This window comes from Acanthopagrus latus, chromosome 21 (genome assembly GCF_904848185.1).
Source record: "Acanthopagrus latus isolate v.2019 chromosome 21, fAcaLat1.1, whole genome shotgun sequence".
Lineage (NCBI taxonomy): Eukaryota > Metazoa > Chordata > Actinopteri > Spariformes > Sparidae > Acanthopagrus > Acanthopagrus latus.
The window spans coordinates 20299917-20315213 of record NC_051059.1 but is presented as its reverse complement, the minus strand read 5'-3'; the positions used below and the strand labels follow the sequence as shown (position 1 = coordinate 20315213).

Here is a 15297-nt window from a genome sequence, read left to right as displayed (position 1 = left end):
CTGCCAACGTAAACAACCAAAAGCAGGTGTTATCTAGTCTGCCTGTCTGCCGGTCTCTAGGCTGCGATCCCAGATGTCCTCAGGTTTTCTTGGCACAGCCACGGCCAGCAGCAGTGCTGCTGAAAACGTGAAAGAAGCGGTCGTAAATCACACCCCGAGAGTAAGTGTGGCTCTTGCAGATGGGACTGGAATCCTCTTTCATTCAAGGCCCTGCTGGGCCTGTGTGGGTCATGATCTGGGCTCTGACCCAGTGCTGTCACCTCATTTGAAGTGGCCATGCTTTTAAAACCAGCTGAAGTCACTGAGAAAGTGTTTTTCTCCTTCTTCTTTATGTTTAGTCCCTTACACAACAAATGTGTAACAGGGCGAGGGGGGGCTTTATGTGGCTGTCAATCATCTTTAATTGGCCTATCCTGGACCGGGGTCATGCAGGAAACCGATCCCTCTCGGTACGAGGCATTCCTTGCATGTGTCTGTTGGGTTATTAGGGGTTACACAGATTCCACGGTCACGGCGGCTCACAGGCTGATAGGCGGACTGGCTGCCTGCTCGGCACAGATCCCCTCCCTCCACTCACTATTACATCTTCCAATGAGACGAGAGCAAACTCAAAACCCTTGTCTGCAGTGGCTAACCTCTCTTTACATGTCTTAATAAACACACACCTCAGCAGAGCCTCCTGGCTGTTCTTGACCCGCCCTCCGAGGATCAGCTCCTCCTGCCAGTGCATGAACTTCCGGCTGAAACCGTGGCAACCGCCCTGGAGACGCCCGGCAATGTCAGGACTCTGAATGGATGAGAACACGGGGGGAAACATGTTAGGTGTGGTCTGTGTGGTTCATCTACCTGTGACTTCTCGTTGTATGTGACGACTGAACTGTGACCCACCTCTCCCTGCTCTTTGTTAGGCGCACTGACGGGGCAGTCGGGGTCTGACGGGTCGAGACATGGCCTGTTCATGTAAGCATGCCCCACCTAAGGAATCAAACAATGCAAATATCAGTATATGGAAGAAGAAAAAAAAAAGCACGCAGCTGTTGTTGGTATAGGTAAGCCTTTAATTCGGCAAATCTGTCAGTGTGCGTTTGCGTGCCCCACCTGGGCTTTGTCCAACATCTCCTTAAATCCCTCCAGTGACGTGAACTGACTCAGTTCCTCCATCAGCTTGACTGGATCGAGATTCATCCACTGGATATCTGGCATACCCCTGCAAAGCAAGGCAACACGGATGAGACAAGAACTCGTAGGAGAAAAGAGAAAACGTAAAAAAAAATAACCGCGGCTGCGCCGGCTTTGCATTCCTGCAAGAAAAATCTCTCAGTTGAATTCTCTCTCCTTTCGTCGGGCAGGGCCGCGCAGGAGGCTAGCTGCAGATACAGGATAAAATAGCGTTTATTATCCTGTTTCACGCTGCCACAATGCCCAGGGAAAAAGGCACGGTGGCTGCCTGCTCACTTCCATTCCTCAATGTCCTGCACTGAGTCATAACGATTACCTCTGCCTCCCAAAACATCTTGATAAGGAGGGAAGGAAGGGGAGAGGCCGGGCAGGATGGATGGGAGTGAAATAGGTGAGGGAGGAGAGGGGAAGCAAAGGGAGCTAAGTCTGAAGCCTCTCCTGCACCATCCCCTCAAGATGAATGCATTATTTGCTCTTCGTTAAGGTCTGTAAATCTACTCTCTGAAAGGTTTTACATGTCATGACCAATACGTTTGCATCAAATGTGGCTAGATCTCGTGCTTCAGCCTACCTCAGGCTGCATTTGCTAAAATAGAAGAAAGAGGAGGTAGAACGCAAGATCTTTGGAAAGATTTTGTGATTTGGTGCTAGAAAACACTTTGGATGCACATTTTCTGCAGCGAGACAAAGTAGGAAAGAAGAGAGACGGAATAAAAGAATCCCAAAGTATCTCAACTTGAGGCTCAATCTCCCTCCAACGGCTCATGAAGAGAGTTCCTCTCCTATTCCCACATACCAGGGTCCCTTTTGCTGCTGCTTGCAAAGACACACTCCTTTATCAGCTAGTTTTTGCTTGAGTGAACCGGGCCTGGGCCCTTTTGTTTTTTCATAGATTGCTGCTTTTTGTTCCCTCCAGAGTTTTTTTTTTCTCTCTCTCACTCTCACTCACTTCTCTTCCTCACTCTCCCCTCTTTCTCCCTCTCTATCTCAATCTTTTCTCTCTTTTTTTTTTTGCATTTAAAACCACAGCTGAAGCGAAGCGGAAGCTGACTTGGAGGACACAGGCCTCAGCGACCGCCGCGAGTTCCTTTCACCGCTCTGTTTTTTCTCCCCCCCTTTAAGAAACATTTAATAAATAACAACAGATGCTGAACACTTTGTGTAATTTACAGGAATTCTTGAGAGACGCGTGAATCATCAAAGACCCCCTTCTCCGCTCTCTGTCGCTCCGAGTTCACACGAGCCAACTGGGAGATGCCGAGGATGGGAAACTTGTGTTTGTTTCTGTGTGTGCTGGCTTGTCATGCAACATACTGCTGTCAGCCCCGCACAGAAATATAAACAAATAATTTGTTTGCAGAGAAACATCTGCTCCGATCTAAACTATCTTCTATAAACCGAGGGCTCGATTGAAATATCACTTCTGACGACACAAGAAAAAAAAAGCCCTCTTTCAGTGTCTCAATTTCTCAAGAGAACTTCCAGAAAAAAAAAAAAGACGGAGAAAAAAAAAAAAATCTGCAAACGCCCAAATACGCCGCGACTCCACTGTTACCCGTCTTGTAGCCTCTCTCTGTGTCTTTCTCGAGGGACTTGAGGCTTGAATACTGCCCATTTTATTTGTTGGACAACTTGGGAGCTGGGAGCCCGGGGCATTACCATGAGAATGCCGAGTGTTAGCCGTGAGCTGACAAAGCCGGCCCCCCTCCCTCCTCCGGGGCCCCTGCACTGATGGACACTCACTCGTAAACTGAAAGAATGCTTACCATTGTCTGACCCAAAGGGCTCCCCTGCCACCACCACCACCACCATCCCCGCCGCCGCCGCCGCCTCCCCGCCTCCCCGCCCTCCGTTCTACCAACCCACCACCCAGTTGCTGCTGCAGCCATCTCCTCTCTCTCTCTCTCTCTCTCTCTCTCTCTCTCTCTCTCTCCATCCCTCTGCATCTCTCCCCTCACTTTCTCTCTTTGAATTTCTCTGTTAGGACACCCCCACTACCTCCACCCCTCCTGTCCCTCTCTGGGCCCGAAAAGAACTCTATTACTGGCCGCTGTCAGTCACAGCGCCCACTGACAGACTACTGAAAGCCCAACTGTATGTCTCCATCGAGCTAAAATGTTACAGGACCCCACCAAAAGCCTGCTACTCTGATGGAAGCAATGACAGCGAAAAGGGTAGAGCCAAGATTTTCTATGAAATGTTTTAATATGCAAAAGGAAAAAAAATGGAAGTCAGGTCAAATATTCCAAGACTTACGGTAAATAGGCGGAGCCTCCTTGAAGTTTGGCCCCTTCCCAAAAACAATCCAGTGGGGTGATTATCATACAGGGGAATAGCTTGTCAATCATCTGGGATCAGGAAATAGAAAGGAAGCGGGATTAAACATCATAAATCAGGAGGAAACAGTAAGTAAAGAGTTTTTTTTTGGTGAACTTACCCTTTCAATCATGACATTTTCTATAATAGGGACTCCTGATTTATAGCATATTTTGTTAAGATCCCAAGATCTGCAAGAGAAAGAAAAACAATCGTGAGTGACTGATAATCACTTACAACAAGGAAGCGCTTTCGCGTCACATCGCCTGCAGTCCCACTTACTTTCCAAACAGCGACACCTGGACCTTGCTGGCGGACAGGGCGGCCTCCATGTGAACCAGCAAAGCCTCCTGGGTAAGAATATTGGTGCCCTCTTCTTTGGGGGTCTGGATGAGCATCTGTGAGGTAAATACTGACTCCTCTCCCTGCTTCTCCCTGGTGTAGTGAAGCTCCGTGCTGACCCGACTGCCAGCTGGAAATCAAAGAACATAACGGGTAAATAATTGGCTCGATGGATAGATGGACTTCGTATTATTCATGCATTAGCGCAGAATCTCTACAAAGACGCGCGCGCACGGATGCGGCTCCTATAACAAAGTGTGTTATATATGCGCATGCACTTGCGCGCAGGAACACACACATATATCGACCAACGCCCTTGGCCCTCGCCAGTGTTGGTTTTGAAGGCACTTCACACAAGCCAGCGTCTGGCCAAGAGAAATGAGTAATACAGCTTCTCATTGGCTCCCTCTGCGAAACAGATGTGCCCTGTTAGTTCGGAATAACCAGCCCTTCTGATGCCCCGCGAGAAAACCCCTCTGCCACTCTTCTGGAGGCAGCAGATATATTGACAAAAGGAAACATCACAAGTGAGAAGAGAAGAGAAGAGAAGAGAAGAGAAGAGAAGAGAAGAGAAGAGAAGAGAAGAGAAGAGAAGTCAAAGAACTTGGAGAATACAAGTAGATGAAGAGAGGTAAATAGACTCATAAAGAGCTAAATATGGATGTCAGTGGTGGTGATGATGAACCAAACAGAGATAGAAAGAGGATGAAGAAAGAAAGAAAGAAAAAAAAGAAACAACAGAGAGAGAGAAGCTATGTTGTGCTGTGCGGTAGACTCCAGCCCCCTAATTACAGGAGGTTGCCCTGAAAAGAGTTTGCCAGCCGGGGGGATCTGTGCCTGTGCCAAGTGGACATGAAACATGCCGCGCTGGATCACAGAGGGCCCGTCTGCCCCTCTCGCTGTCCCACTACATGACAACCCCGGAGAGAGAAAGAGCGAGGGAGGGGAAGAGGAGGGGGAGAGGTTTTTTGGAAAACAGGGGCTTCCTACCTCCTTCTTAATTCTAACTCTCGTCACTCTTTTACTCACTTGCCCTGCGCTCAATCCTGCCTGCATCTCTACCCTCTCATACTCTTTAATACTTTCTCTCTCTCTCTCTCTCTCTTTTCCCCCCACGCTCTCTGCACCTCCCCCAGCCCCCGAGCAGGCTCCCATAATTGATGGCGAGAAAAAGAAAAAACAAACTATTCAGCCTACGCCGCGAAAGAAAAGTGTGAGATCAGGTTCAAAAAAACTCCTTGGGCCTCGGAGACACGGTCCAGCTCGAGGGATATAAGGTCAGCTCGTTTATTTGCAATCATGGGTGTCTGACTCAGTGCATCTCGAAGAGAGGAGGAAAAAAAAAAAGGGTGGTGGGGGGACTTGTTGCACATCTGGTCCAACAAAATGTTTAAAGTCGGGAAGTTTTAATAAAGCTTTTATTCCGGGCGAACCACAACAATGACATGGAGGAGAATTTCCTTGGGAGCTAATTTTTTAAGCAGTTCTTGGAGTTCTTGCCGGTTCCTTGGAGTTTATTTGTCTTTTATTGTACCGTTTTTCACAGATCGCGCCTCGGTGTTAAAACCGTCACGGCTGCGTTTCCTTGGTGCACGCTGATTTCCAATCTAAAAAAAATAAATAAAAAAATAGTGGCTACTACAAAATGGAACCCTTTCCGTTCGCGGACCTCTTTGACATCTGTTAAACCTTTTTTGACATTTCGTATGTTAACCTCTGCAGTGTGGGGTTTTGATCCCAACAGGAACTGGGTGGCTCGGAGAGACTCTGGCTCTGTAATTACAGGCCTCCTGAAGTAAATTATAGCTATTTGTGTCTCGTTCCTCCCATCTGGACCACCCAGGCAGCCAGTCCTCTCTCTCTCTCCCTCTTTCTCGCCTTCTCTCCTCAACCCCTGGTCCGGCCCCAACCACCCAACTCTGAGCTTCTCGCAGCTACTCCGCTCTGCTTCTGCTGCGCTCACTTCACGGCTCGCTCCAGAAGGAACCTTTCTGTTCTTATCTGTCCCCCCCCCTCTCTCCTGGTTTCTCTCTCTTCTCCTTTTTCCTCCCTCTTTCTCCTTTTTCTTCTTCTTTCTCACTCTTTTTTCAATCCCCCCTACCCTCTCCCTGCACTCGGCCTGCGCTCCACACAGCCTTAAAGAGACAGTTCCCCGGATATTTTCCCACCCTGGGAAGAAAAAACTGCCTTTGAGCGTGGAAGTTTTGGGGGTGGGGGGGTTCATCACCCAAGGCCGCTGGGTAATTTTTTATTACAGGAGCGATCGTATAACGAAATGATGAAATAAAATGATAGATCAGAAACTCCCTCTGAATCACAGCCACAGCTCTTTTCGCCGGATCTATTTTTTTTTTTTTTTGCGAAACCCAACCACCATCTCGCAGTTTCGACTTTGTTGGGCGCAACATGTGATTTTATTTACTAGCTTAATCACTAAAAGCACTTTCACAACAGTTACGACATCGGGGGAGGTGAAAAGCTAATGAAAGATGTCATAACAAGCGCTGACATGGTTTAATGGCAGTGGGCGTACAAACACGGCGTTTGTACGAATGTGTGTGTACATGTGGCTCTGCGTGCGTGTGTGGGGGTGCGTACGCTGGTGTAAACACTGAGCCCTGTCCCCACCAACCTCAGTCATTTCCTCCCCACCTGACCCTTCCATCCACAAAAAGCCGAACACCCAGAATCCCCTAACCCGGTGAAATATGCGCGGCTTCTCACATCTGGCTTCTGGGACGGAGGCGAGGCCACATTTAAAGTGCTGTGTTTCAAATGTATTCCATTCTATTCTATTCTATTCTGTTCTATTCTATTCTATTCTATTCTATTCTATCTTTGTGGCTTACAGGCCTAGTCCCAGTTCCAGGCCATACCAGGTCAGACCAGGCCACCTTCAAAGTTCAGTGTGGTAGATTAGCTGGATTAGGGGGCCTCTGAAAGGCCCCACGCTGCTATGGAGGAAGAGCCAAGACGAAGAGGGTTGAAAGTGACATGTATGCTTTTACCTGCTACGTACACGGGAAGTCTCCTGGTTCACACAGCTTGACCGCATGCCGAGAAACCAACAGCCGATTTTCCAAGCAGAACCTCATTTCGAATTAAGGGCAAAGTCGTTCCAATCAGCGTAGAGTGGCAACAAGTATACATAAAAAAAGAAAAGGACAGAAAGCTACTCTTTGGCTGCCATCTTCTATTCATCATTCACTCTCACCCTCATCTTTTTGCACCGATAAAGGTCCTTTATTTCTTTAGATTTTCAGCTAAAGAGCCAAATGCGAAACTCATTCTCTTGGCCGCCTGGCACCCAGCATCACACACATACACACACACACACACACAAAAAAGCCTCTTGGTCCTTTTGTCACAAGTGGACCCACCAGAATCACGACTGTGCCCAACTTTGGGTCCTGAGCCCGGCCCGGCCCTGCCCTATGGCATTCCCTAGCCAGGGCACCGCCTAAAGCGGGCTGCCCCCCAGCAGATGGGCCATTCCTCCATACAATCCTTCAGTACAGCAGCTCCAGACTGAATGCACACCCTTTTGTCATTCAACCCTTCAATTTCTTTCAGATGTTTCCCAACAAACAGCGGAATAAAATAAAGAGTTTTTTTTTTTTTTTTTTTTTCACAACAAAAGCAAATGGACCAAAAACTTTCCCAGCCTGTAAAACAATGCAGGAGCTGGCGGTGGGAGGGTGAGGCTGGGGGCAAGAAAAGAGAAGCTGGCACTTTGGTATCTTACCTATAGAAATACAGTGTGTGCGCGTGTGTGAGTCTGTGCCTGTTTTTTGTCTTCACGCGCACGCTTGTATCTGTTCATTAATCGTCAGAGATAGTCGTGTTATTTTACAAGGAGAAAATCCCTAATTAACGTGCGAACATAAGAAAACAAAATGAAGCGTTTTAAAGCATTTGAAGAAGCGGCTGCTGTCACCGTGGAAAAAAAAAAAAGCACACAAAAAAACAACCACCCTGAGATCACACCTTCAAAAACAGTATAAAACAGTGAAAACAACATGAAAAATCAGTTTCACTTACATTCTATTCAGATGTGCCAGTGGTGTTAGCCACCACACATAAATTTCCGCCAGGGTTGGCATTTAGGCACTTTCTATTTCCATATGTATAGGCTTGCCTCTGCTAATTATGCTAATCATGGGCAGAGTTGGCCACTGTGAAAAATAGTCACATTAGACACTCCACTGACCGCTAATACTGCTTAATGTGTGGTTGAAACATACATTCATCCCCGCCTGAAAGGCAAAATTTTTCCACGTTGCTGGTCTCATTCAGACAAGAAATGAATTTATTGAGCCCGAGAACCATTTCTTTTTTCCCTCCCAAGTACCAAGAAAATGTTCAGTCCCTCTCCGTCCCCTCTCTCCCTTTACTTTTTTTTTTTTTAATACTTTCGTGGTGTAAAGAAGGAGGCAAATGGTGCAAACTCTGAGGTGACTGGTGCCGCTTTATTTGCACGCCGACCAAAGACAAAAGTTGCTGTTCAGCCGGGTAAGAAAGGGTGCCACGCTATATTGATTGAGTTTTCATTATCCTGTTTTCAGTCGCATTGCAGCCTTTCTCCCCCATATAGCATTCAGCGTTTGCAGAGACTGACGGTCCAGTGCCCTTTATTTTGGCACCAAAATAACAGCTTTTAAATGTGGATTGTAACACTGGGCATCTAGCCCAGATGATGCATAGTTGTGTTTTGAAAATGCTGCTTCAATCAGGTAGGGAGCAGTGTGTGCTATGGAAGCAAAAGCCATGTGTCTGTCATATGCACATGTATCCATAGCTGCTCAATCTGTGTTTATTTGTTGGGGGGTGGTCCCGGTCCTGTTAGAGAGTGTGTGTTGCTTGGGTTTGGGGGGCGGGAGGGAGACTTGGATTGAAGGATGGCGGGAAGAGGGGGGGGTGAAATAAACATTTAGAAGTGACCCAGGTTGACTCTGGTCTTGTTTGTTCTCTCTACCAGTGAGGTCCCGGGCCCTGAGCGCTGGGAGTTTATTTATCTAGCTGGGGCACCACCGCGCACTATTCACCTCCAATAATGCCTCATAGAGCTCCCTTTCTCTGTCTGAACTGGGGCGCTGTGTGCGCTCCGATGAATTATAGCATTTACCTGCTGTGCCGCTCTGAGGTTTGTTTAGAGAAACTCGCTCCAAACACTCGAATGCCCACGTGTGCGTTCGCTCATTTGCGCAAAAACGCAGACGTCTTTTAATCAGTCTGCTTCCTGTCCTCTTCGTATCTGCCAAAAAGGGCCCGTGTCTGGGCGCGCCACTAGCTGGCTAAGCTAAGCAGTCTCTATGCATTCATGCTACATATGTGAACTGCGTATGGTCTCTGCCTCCCCCTTTCCTATCCTCTTTCTACACGGCCTCTTTATGGGACATGTGGTGCGCCTGCTATCCGGATAGGCCCTGTCTCACTGCACTCATATTTGGACAGCTTGAGTCTGTGTACATGTCTGTCATGCCTCACCCAAACTCTGCCAAGAAGGATGAGTTTAGTTAATGTAAGAGTAAACACCACCACTCTTAACATGGAGGCCATTTCTTCCCCTCTTTCTCCCCAACCCCGAAACAACAAGCTTTTCAAGTGGAAAGAAGACGACTTAGAACAATTATTCTAAACACATTCTGAGCGAGAAACCACACCGACCTCTCACGGTCCTTTATGGCAGGGGAGAGACGTATACGAGACCGTCTCACACTTATCATGTTTGTTCAAGTGAGACAGGCAAAAACACAGGGCGCAAAAAAAAAAAAAAAGTGTCAGCGAGCCATAAACCTTCCGCTCTGTTCCTGCCCCCCCCCTCCAAAGTCTCCACTCATCCCTCTCTTCTTCCTGCACCCCTTTTTTTACGATCTCTCTCTTTTCTGTTTGTGGACAATACAGGCTGGGTCACACGTTGCTGGGCTCACACCGGCTCTCACACTCTCAAAGGTGGGCAGGCTGTGCAAGCGCAAAAGAAAAAAAATGATTCAAAAAGGAAAAAAAAACCAAAACGTGTGACTCTGACACTTTTAGACGATGCGCGCCACTGGAGATGTCCTCACGCGCACACATTTTCCAGAAAACAAGCTAATATTTGATACGACGAGGAAATTACAGCTTTCAAGAGGGAGACCTGGTAGTTTCGGGTGTTTTGATGGGTGATGTGCGTCTCAGGTTCTCTTGGTGACTGAGCAGTAAGCCACAAAATAGTCCTAAATCCCCTTCTCAGACTAAACACCCTGATACCAACACAGGTGTGAGCACTGAGATGAACCCTTCTACTGTCTTGCGGCGTGTCCTCCTCACACAGGCACAAGAATCTTGAAAAATAAAGCATCTTCACTTGGGAAACTACTTCACTGATCTCCCTCCTCTGTCTCCTCTCTCCAGACAGACTCCACTGTGGCTGTGCTCTGCTTCACAGTGTTTTGGTGCCGTAGGAGGGAGGAAGCAATTAAAAAAGCCCTGGTGGCCCTGACTTCACAGAGCAGGCAGACAGACAGGTAGAAATATAAACAGACGTACACAAAGCGCAGGGCAGGCAGACAGACGGGCACGCAGTCAGGAAACCCAGGCGGGGCGGACAGACGGCCACGGCGAGGGCTGCACGCACACACACACACACACACACCAAAGGTGGCAAAGATGACAAGCGCGTGTGTGTGTGTTTGTGGATGTGTGTGTGTGTGCGTGTTTGTGGATGTGTGGGATGTGGGGGGGGGGCTGCCTCCAGCGTGAATATATGATGGGAAGCATATGCCCCCTCAACACACGGCTCACACCCTGTTGGCGGTGTTAACACATACGGTGTCGATTCACAGCTAGTTTATTTCTGAGCAAATTAGGACGCGGGTGCGAGCGCTCTGTTTGCGCTGCAGTGTGGACAAGCTGTATAAGATGGATCGGAAAGTTTAAAAAAACTAGTCATTTGGGGAACTTTATATGAAATCAGATGTCTTTTTTTTTTTTTTTTTTTTTTTTCAGAGAGCATATCATTCCTCCCTCTCCTGGCTTGTGTACAATGGTGCATGTGTGTGTGTGCAACAGAGAGAGAGAGACAGAGGGAGAACTAACCTCTCCTTGTTACCGAACCACTTTACTCTCCATTGAGGCCCTAGCAGCTTTGTCAATGGGCTATTGGTGGAAACAAGGCAGGCAGAAACTTTAGAAACATGGCCACGGCCTCTTAAAGGCACAGCATTCCTTTTCAGCGGCCCCCTCCACATCCCCCCACCCATCCAACCTCGACTCTCTCAGTCCCGCAGCAAAACAACTGGCACACAAACATCTAAACATCTCCTTTAAGAGATGGATCTGCCAATTAGCTCAAGAGGTAATCCTGAAGCTTTACACTAACCAGAGTGAAAGAAAGAAAGAAAAAAAAAAAGAGGAGGCAGTGGAAACTCTTGCCTGCTTTTGTAGCCTTCTGCAACCACCAGCGACCAATTTACAGAGATCTTGTGTGTGTGCATGTGTGTGTGTGTGTGTGTGTGTGTGTGTGTGTGTTTTAATAATTGCACTTGATACAGGAGCTTACTTAAATTCCTGTGCAAGTGAAGCGCACAGCCGTCCCCAACGATGCTTCTCCTGACACCGGCGGCGTGTGATTCAGGGCCCTCCTGCGGGAACCGCATGTGTCCCCCCCCCCAACACACACCTCCGTCCTCTGGTGACATGGTGGGCTTAAAAAAACCCCATAGAGTCTGTTTATATTCACCAACTGCTGTAGCGCTTTTAGAGCGTGCAAAACAGGTGGGTAAACTTCAGCTGCATTCACTTATATTTTCTCTTCTTGTGAGGAGGCGAGGAGGGAGGGAGGGAGGGAGGAGGGAGAAGGGGGGGTTTAAGGGAGGTGGTGCCTGCTTGCCTGCCTGCCTGCTTGCCTCTTGTTGAATGGAATCCAAGAATAGTTAGGGACCACACAGGGAGCCGAGGGGGGGAGGGGTCAGAGCCCTCAAAGATGGCTAACCATTCACACAGTCCATCTGCTGCGGGGATCAGCCCCGGCACTGAAAGCCTGGGGGTTTAAAAGGAATTTGGCCGGTGTGAAAAACCAAATAAAGCTGCCTCTGCTCCCTGAAAAATGTACAGATAACCTAAAAATGTAAAAATGCACAGAACAAAAAACAAAGAAAAAAAAAGGAGAGGAAAACAAAAAAGGGGGGGGGGGGTCACAGTCACGCTTCTTTGGAACAAGCACGAAGATAGTGAGCGCCTGTCTGACAAGACGAGCTGAGAGATAGTGCTGTAATGCAGCAGTGCCAGATGTGTTTGGGTTCCTCTGGTAAACTGTAACTCATTAAGACGTGTACAGACCTGAGCGGGCGACACCGAAGCTCGCACAATGCATCGCAACAGGAAGTACACAGGAAACACTTTATCTGTGAGTATCTTTTTTATCCAAACATAAGAGAGAAATCAGCCCCAACAAGACTGTTTCCCCCCCGTGAGGATTTGAGCCGGACGAGCAGTCGGTCACTGAACACCTCGTGCCCTCCCGTGGCACTGAGTTGACACTAACATGGCCACCCTGCATCTTCCCACCAGCCACTGTCGCAACTGATGTGGGGGGCCAAATGTCAAAACGTACAAACCCCTGTCAGCTGATTATTTGAAGCAAAATCAGTGAATACGGTCCCTGAACATGGGGCCGAACACACAGATTGAACGCTCACCTGTGTGGTAAGCGGAGTGTGTGTGTGTTTGTGTGTGAAACAGCCCCAGAGTCTGGGCCTAAGCGCCGCTGCCTCTGAAGAGCTGGATAAGATATCTTGGACTCACCTTCCACCCAGAGCTTCTCGATGTCCGTTTCGATGGCCGCAACCCGGAGTCCCACAGACAGGGCCCCGAACACTAAGAGTCCGATAAAGAGGACCTTCCCACAGTGCCTCTGGATGTGGCAGCCCAGAGAGAACAGGAGGGCCTGGAACCTCGCCCGGATCCACAGAGGACATTTCTGACCTACCGCCTTACCCTGGATTTTTTTCGAAGCAGGAAGGGGAGGGCGAGAAAAAAAAAAAGAGGACAGAATTGTTATTACTACATCACCACAGGTAGGGCTTCATGCCCCTGCGTTCTCTGTCTGTGAAGGCGCCGGACGACACATGCATCTGCTGGATTCAAAGAAAAGGTGCTAACTCGGCGACTGCTGATATGAAATCCTACCCAGAGCGTGCTGACGAGATTCCTGCTAAAACATCTAAGTTCTCCCACACTCGACATGATTTAGTTGGCAACAGTTGTGGCAATGATTTCTACTGATGTTAAGCTTTTGGCTGAAGAAGGAGCTTTCAAGTAGTTTGAGAAACAAGAGTTTAAAACTGTTAATCCATCACAGTAAGAGTGAAAATTCAGATTTAAGCTGCAGATCATGATAGTTGAATCTGGTCTCCGGAGCACCTTTATCACCGTATCTCTTTCTATTAAACACAAGTTAACTGTTTTTTTGTTTTTTTTTTGCAACCATCTGTGGAAGAGCGAGGCTTCTTCATCACTCTGTAATAACGGAAACTAACATGCACTAACAGAATGAGTCAGTAGCTGTCCACAATATGCAGATCTCATCCCCAAATGTCAGAATCTCAGACGTCACACTGCTGCACAAGACATTTGCACTGGTGTTGTGGTTTCTCTCAGCAGTGCTGAAACACGTCCAAGCATCCGGGCGGTCCAAAGATGCTTTGTCAGATCAAACTCAATCAGTGAATTCCTTTACAGGACCCACCACATTTCCAAACAGACCCCGGGCCAGTGCGCTCTCTCTCTCTCTCTCTCTCTCTCTCTCTCTCTCCGCTGCCTGCACAAAGCCAAAAAAACACGCACAGCACAACACAACACAAGCTGAGGATATGGGAACAAACCCTCCACACACACACACACACACACACACACACACACACACACGCACGCACACACGCTCCTAGCTCGCTGGCTTTAACAACAACAACACACACACTCACACAAGAAGGGGAAAAAAAATGAATGAAGAGTGCGGTGTGGTGTCCATTCAAACAAACAGCGAAGTTTACATGCTGCCAAAATATGAAATCGCGTGAAAGCTCCAGACTTCTGTCATGTAAACATGAAGTGTAAGGCTTCTGTCCTAACTGCTCGCCTCATGACATTAACTACATTATTTCTCTTGTCATGAAACGCTCCCGATTTCGCTTCCTGCTCCCATCAGGGAGCTCTGGAGGTCCCCGGACCCCAGTCAGGGGAGCCGCCGCCGCTCCAGCCTTCCAGTCCCACATGCGCCCCGCAACCCCACGATCAGACCACCGCTAAACACACAAGACGACTCTCTTTTTTAAAAAAAATTGCTTCATTCACTTTGAATGGAAGCTGCCCCCCTTCTCACAGCAGAAATCCACACTAAACGTCGGTAGCAGTGTATCACCTTTGAGATCTGTTTAAGTGCGAAAGCAGCGTGGCAGTAGCTGGGTCTCCGGAGTAGGTCTGGGTTCGCAGGCGGCTGGGAGCGCGTATAACTCGGGGGTAAATCTCCATAGACGCCGGCCCCTGGGACCCCGCGATCCGAGGCCATAGTCCGAAGAGGGGGAACGGGGCGAAGCGGCAGAGAAATCGGTGCGAGTTCAGAAAAAGCGACGATAATCCAACATAGAAGAGGAGCGCATCCAGCAGCGCCGGCGACAAGTCAGATGGAGGTTTTCTAGTCTTCCCTGGAGCCAAACAAGTCTCGAAACTCCATCCCAACATTATGCGCCGAAATCCTTATAGATCCGTCAGTCTTCATTCGTCCCGATAGTTCATGAAACGACGTCGTAGTAGTTGTAGTAGTAGTAGTAGTAGTAGTAGTAGTAGTAGTAGTGGGAGCCTATGTCTGAGCCGTCCGTGTCAAGTCTAACTCCGATCCCGTAGCGGTAACATTTGGAGAAGTTCGCCTCTCGGCAAATCCTGAAAAGGGAGGTTTGATGGAAAAGTGCTCCGGCTCCCATTGGCCAAGGAAGAGGCAAATTACTTTGCAAACATCGCCTATTATTAGCTGCTAAGCAACAGCTCACCAAAGTGGAGAGAGAGGGGGACCACCCAGGCTGCTGCTGCCTGGGCTGGAGGGGAGGGGAGGAGGAGGAGGAGGAGGAGGGAGGGAAGGAGGGAGGGAGGGAGGGAGGAGGAGGAGGGAGAGAGGAACTCTTTCAATAAACTCTGCACAGCCGCGCACACGCACCGTGCGCGCACGCTCACGCACACAGCTTGCTGCCTTTGCCCGCCTCACTTGCTCTCTGAACATTATTCCCAGAGGCCTGGCCCCTCCAGTTTGTAAGGAGCAATCGCACATGCCATCTATTGATATCACAGCGGCAGGCACGCACACAATTTTCAGCTTTTTTTTCTTTTTTTTTTTCTGTTTCATCAGTGACAGAAAAAAAAAGTTTTTTATTTTAAAGACAGAATGCACACATGTGATTCTTCTTTTTCTTCTTTCTCCCCCACCTCTCT

General features: G+C 48.4%; 1 protein-coding gene across 1 annotated transcript in view; it reads right to left on the bottom strand.

Moving 5' to 3' along the window:
- Positions 1-14782, bottom strand: part of ptch2 (patched 2) — a 26658-nt gene extending 11876 nt beyond the window's left edge. The window contains exons 1-8 of the mRNA XM_037085189.1: positions 14237-14782; positions 12622-12814; positions 3778-3967; positions 3617-3686; positions 3436-3527; positions 1099-1207; positions 889-975; positions 666-787 (exon numbers count right to left, since the gene is read on the bottom strand). Of these exons, the coding sequence (XP_036941084.1) occupies positions 666-787; positions 889-975; positions 1099-1207; positions 3436-3527; positions 3617-3686; positions 3778-3967; positions 12622-12814; positions 14237-14383 (1010 nt within the window). The 5' untranslated portion in view covers positions 14384-14782. The remainder of the gene's footprint in view (positions 1-665; positions 788-888; positions 976-1098; positions 1208-3435; positions 3528-3616; positions 3687-3777; positions 3968-12621; positions 12815-14236) is intronic.
- Positions 14783-15297: the final 515 nt, after the last annotated feature.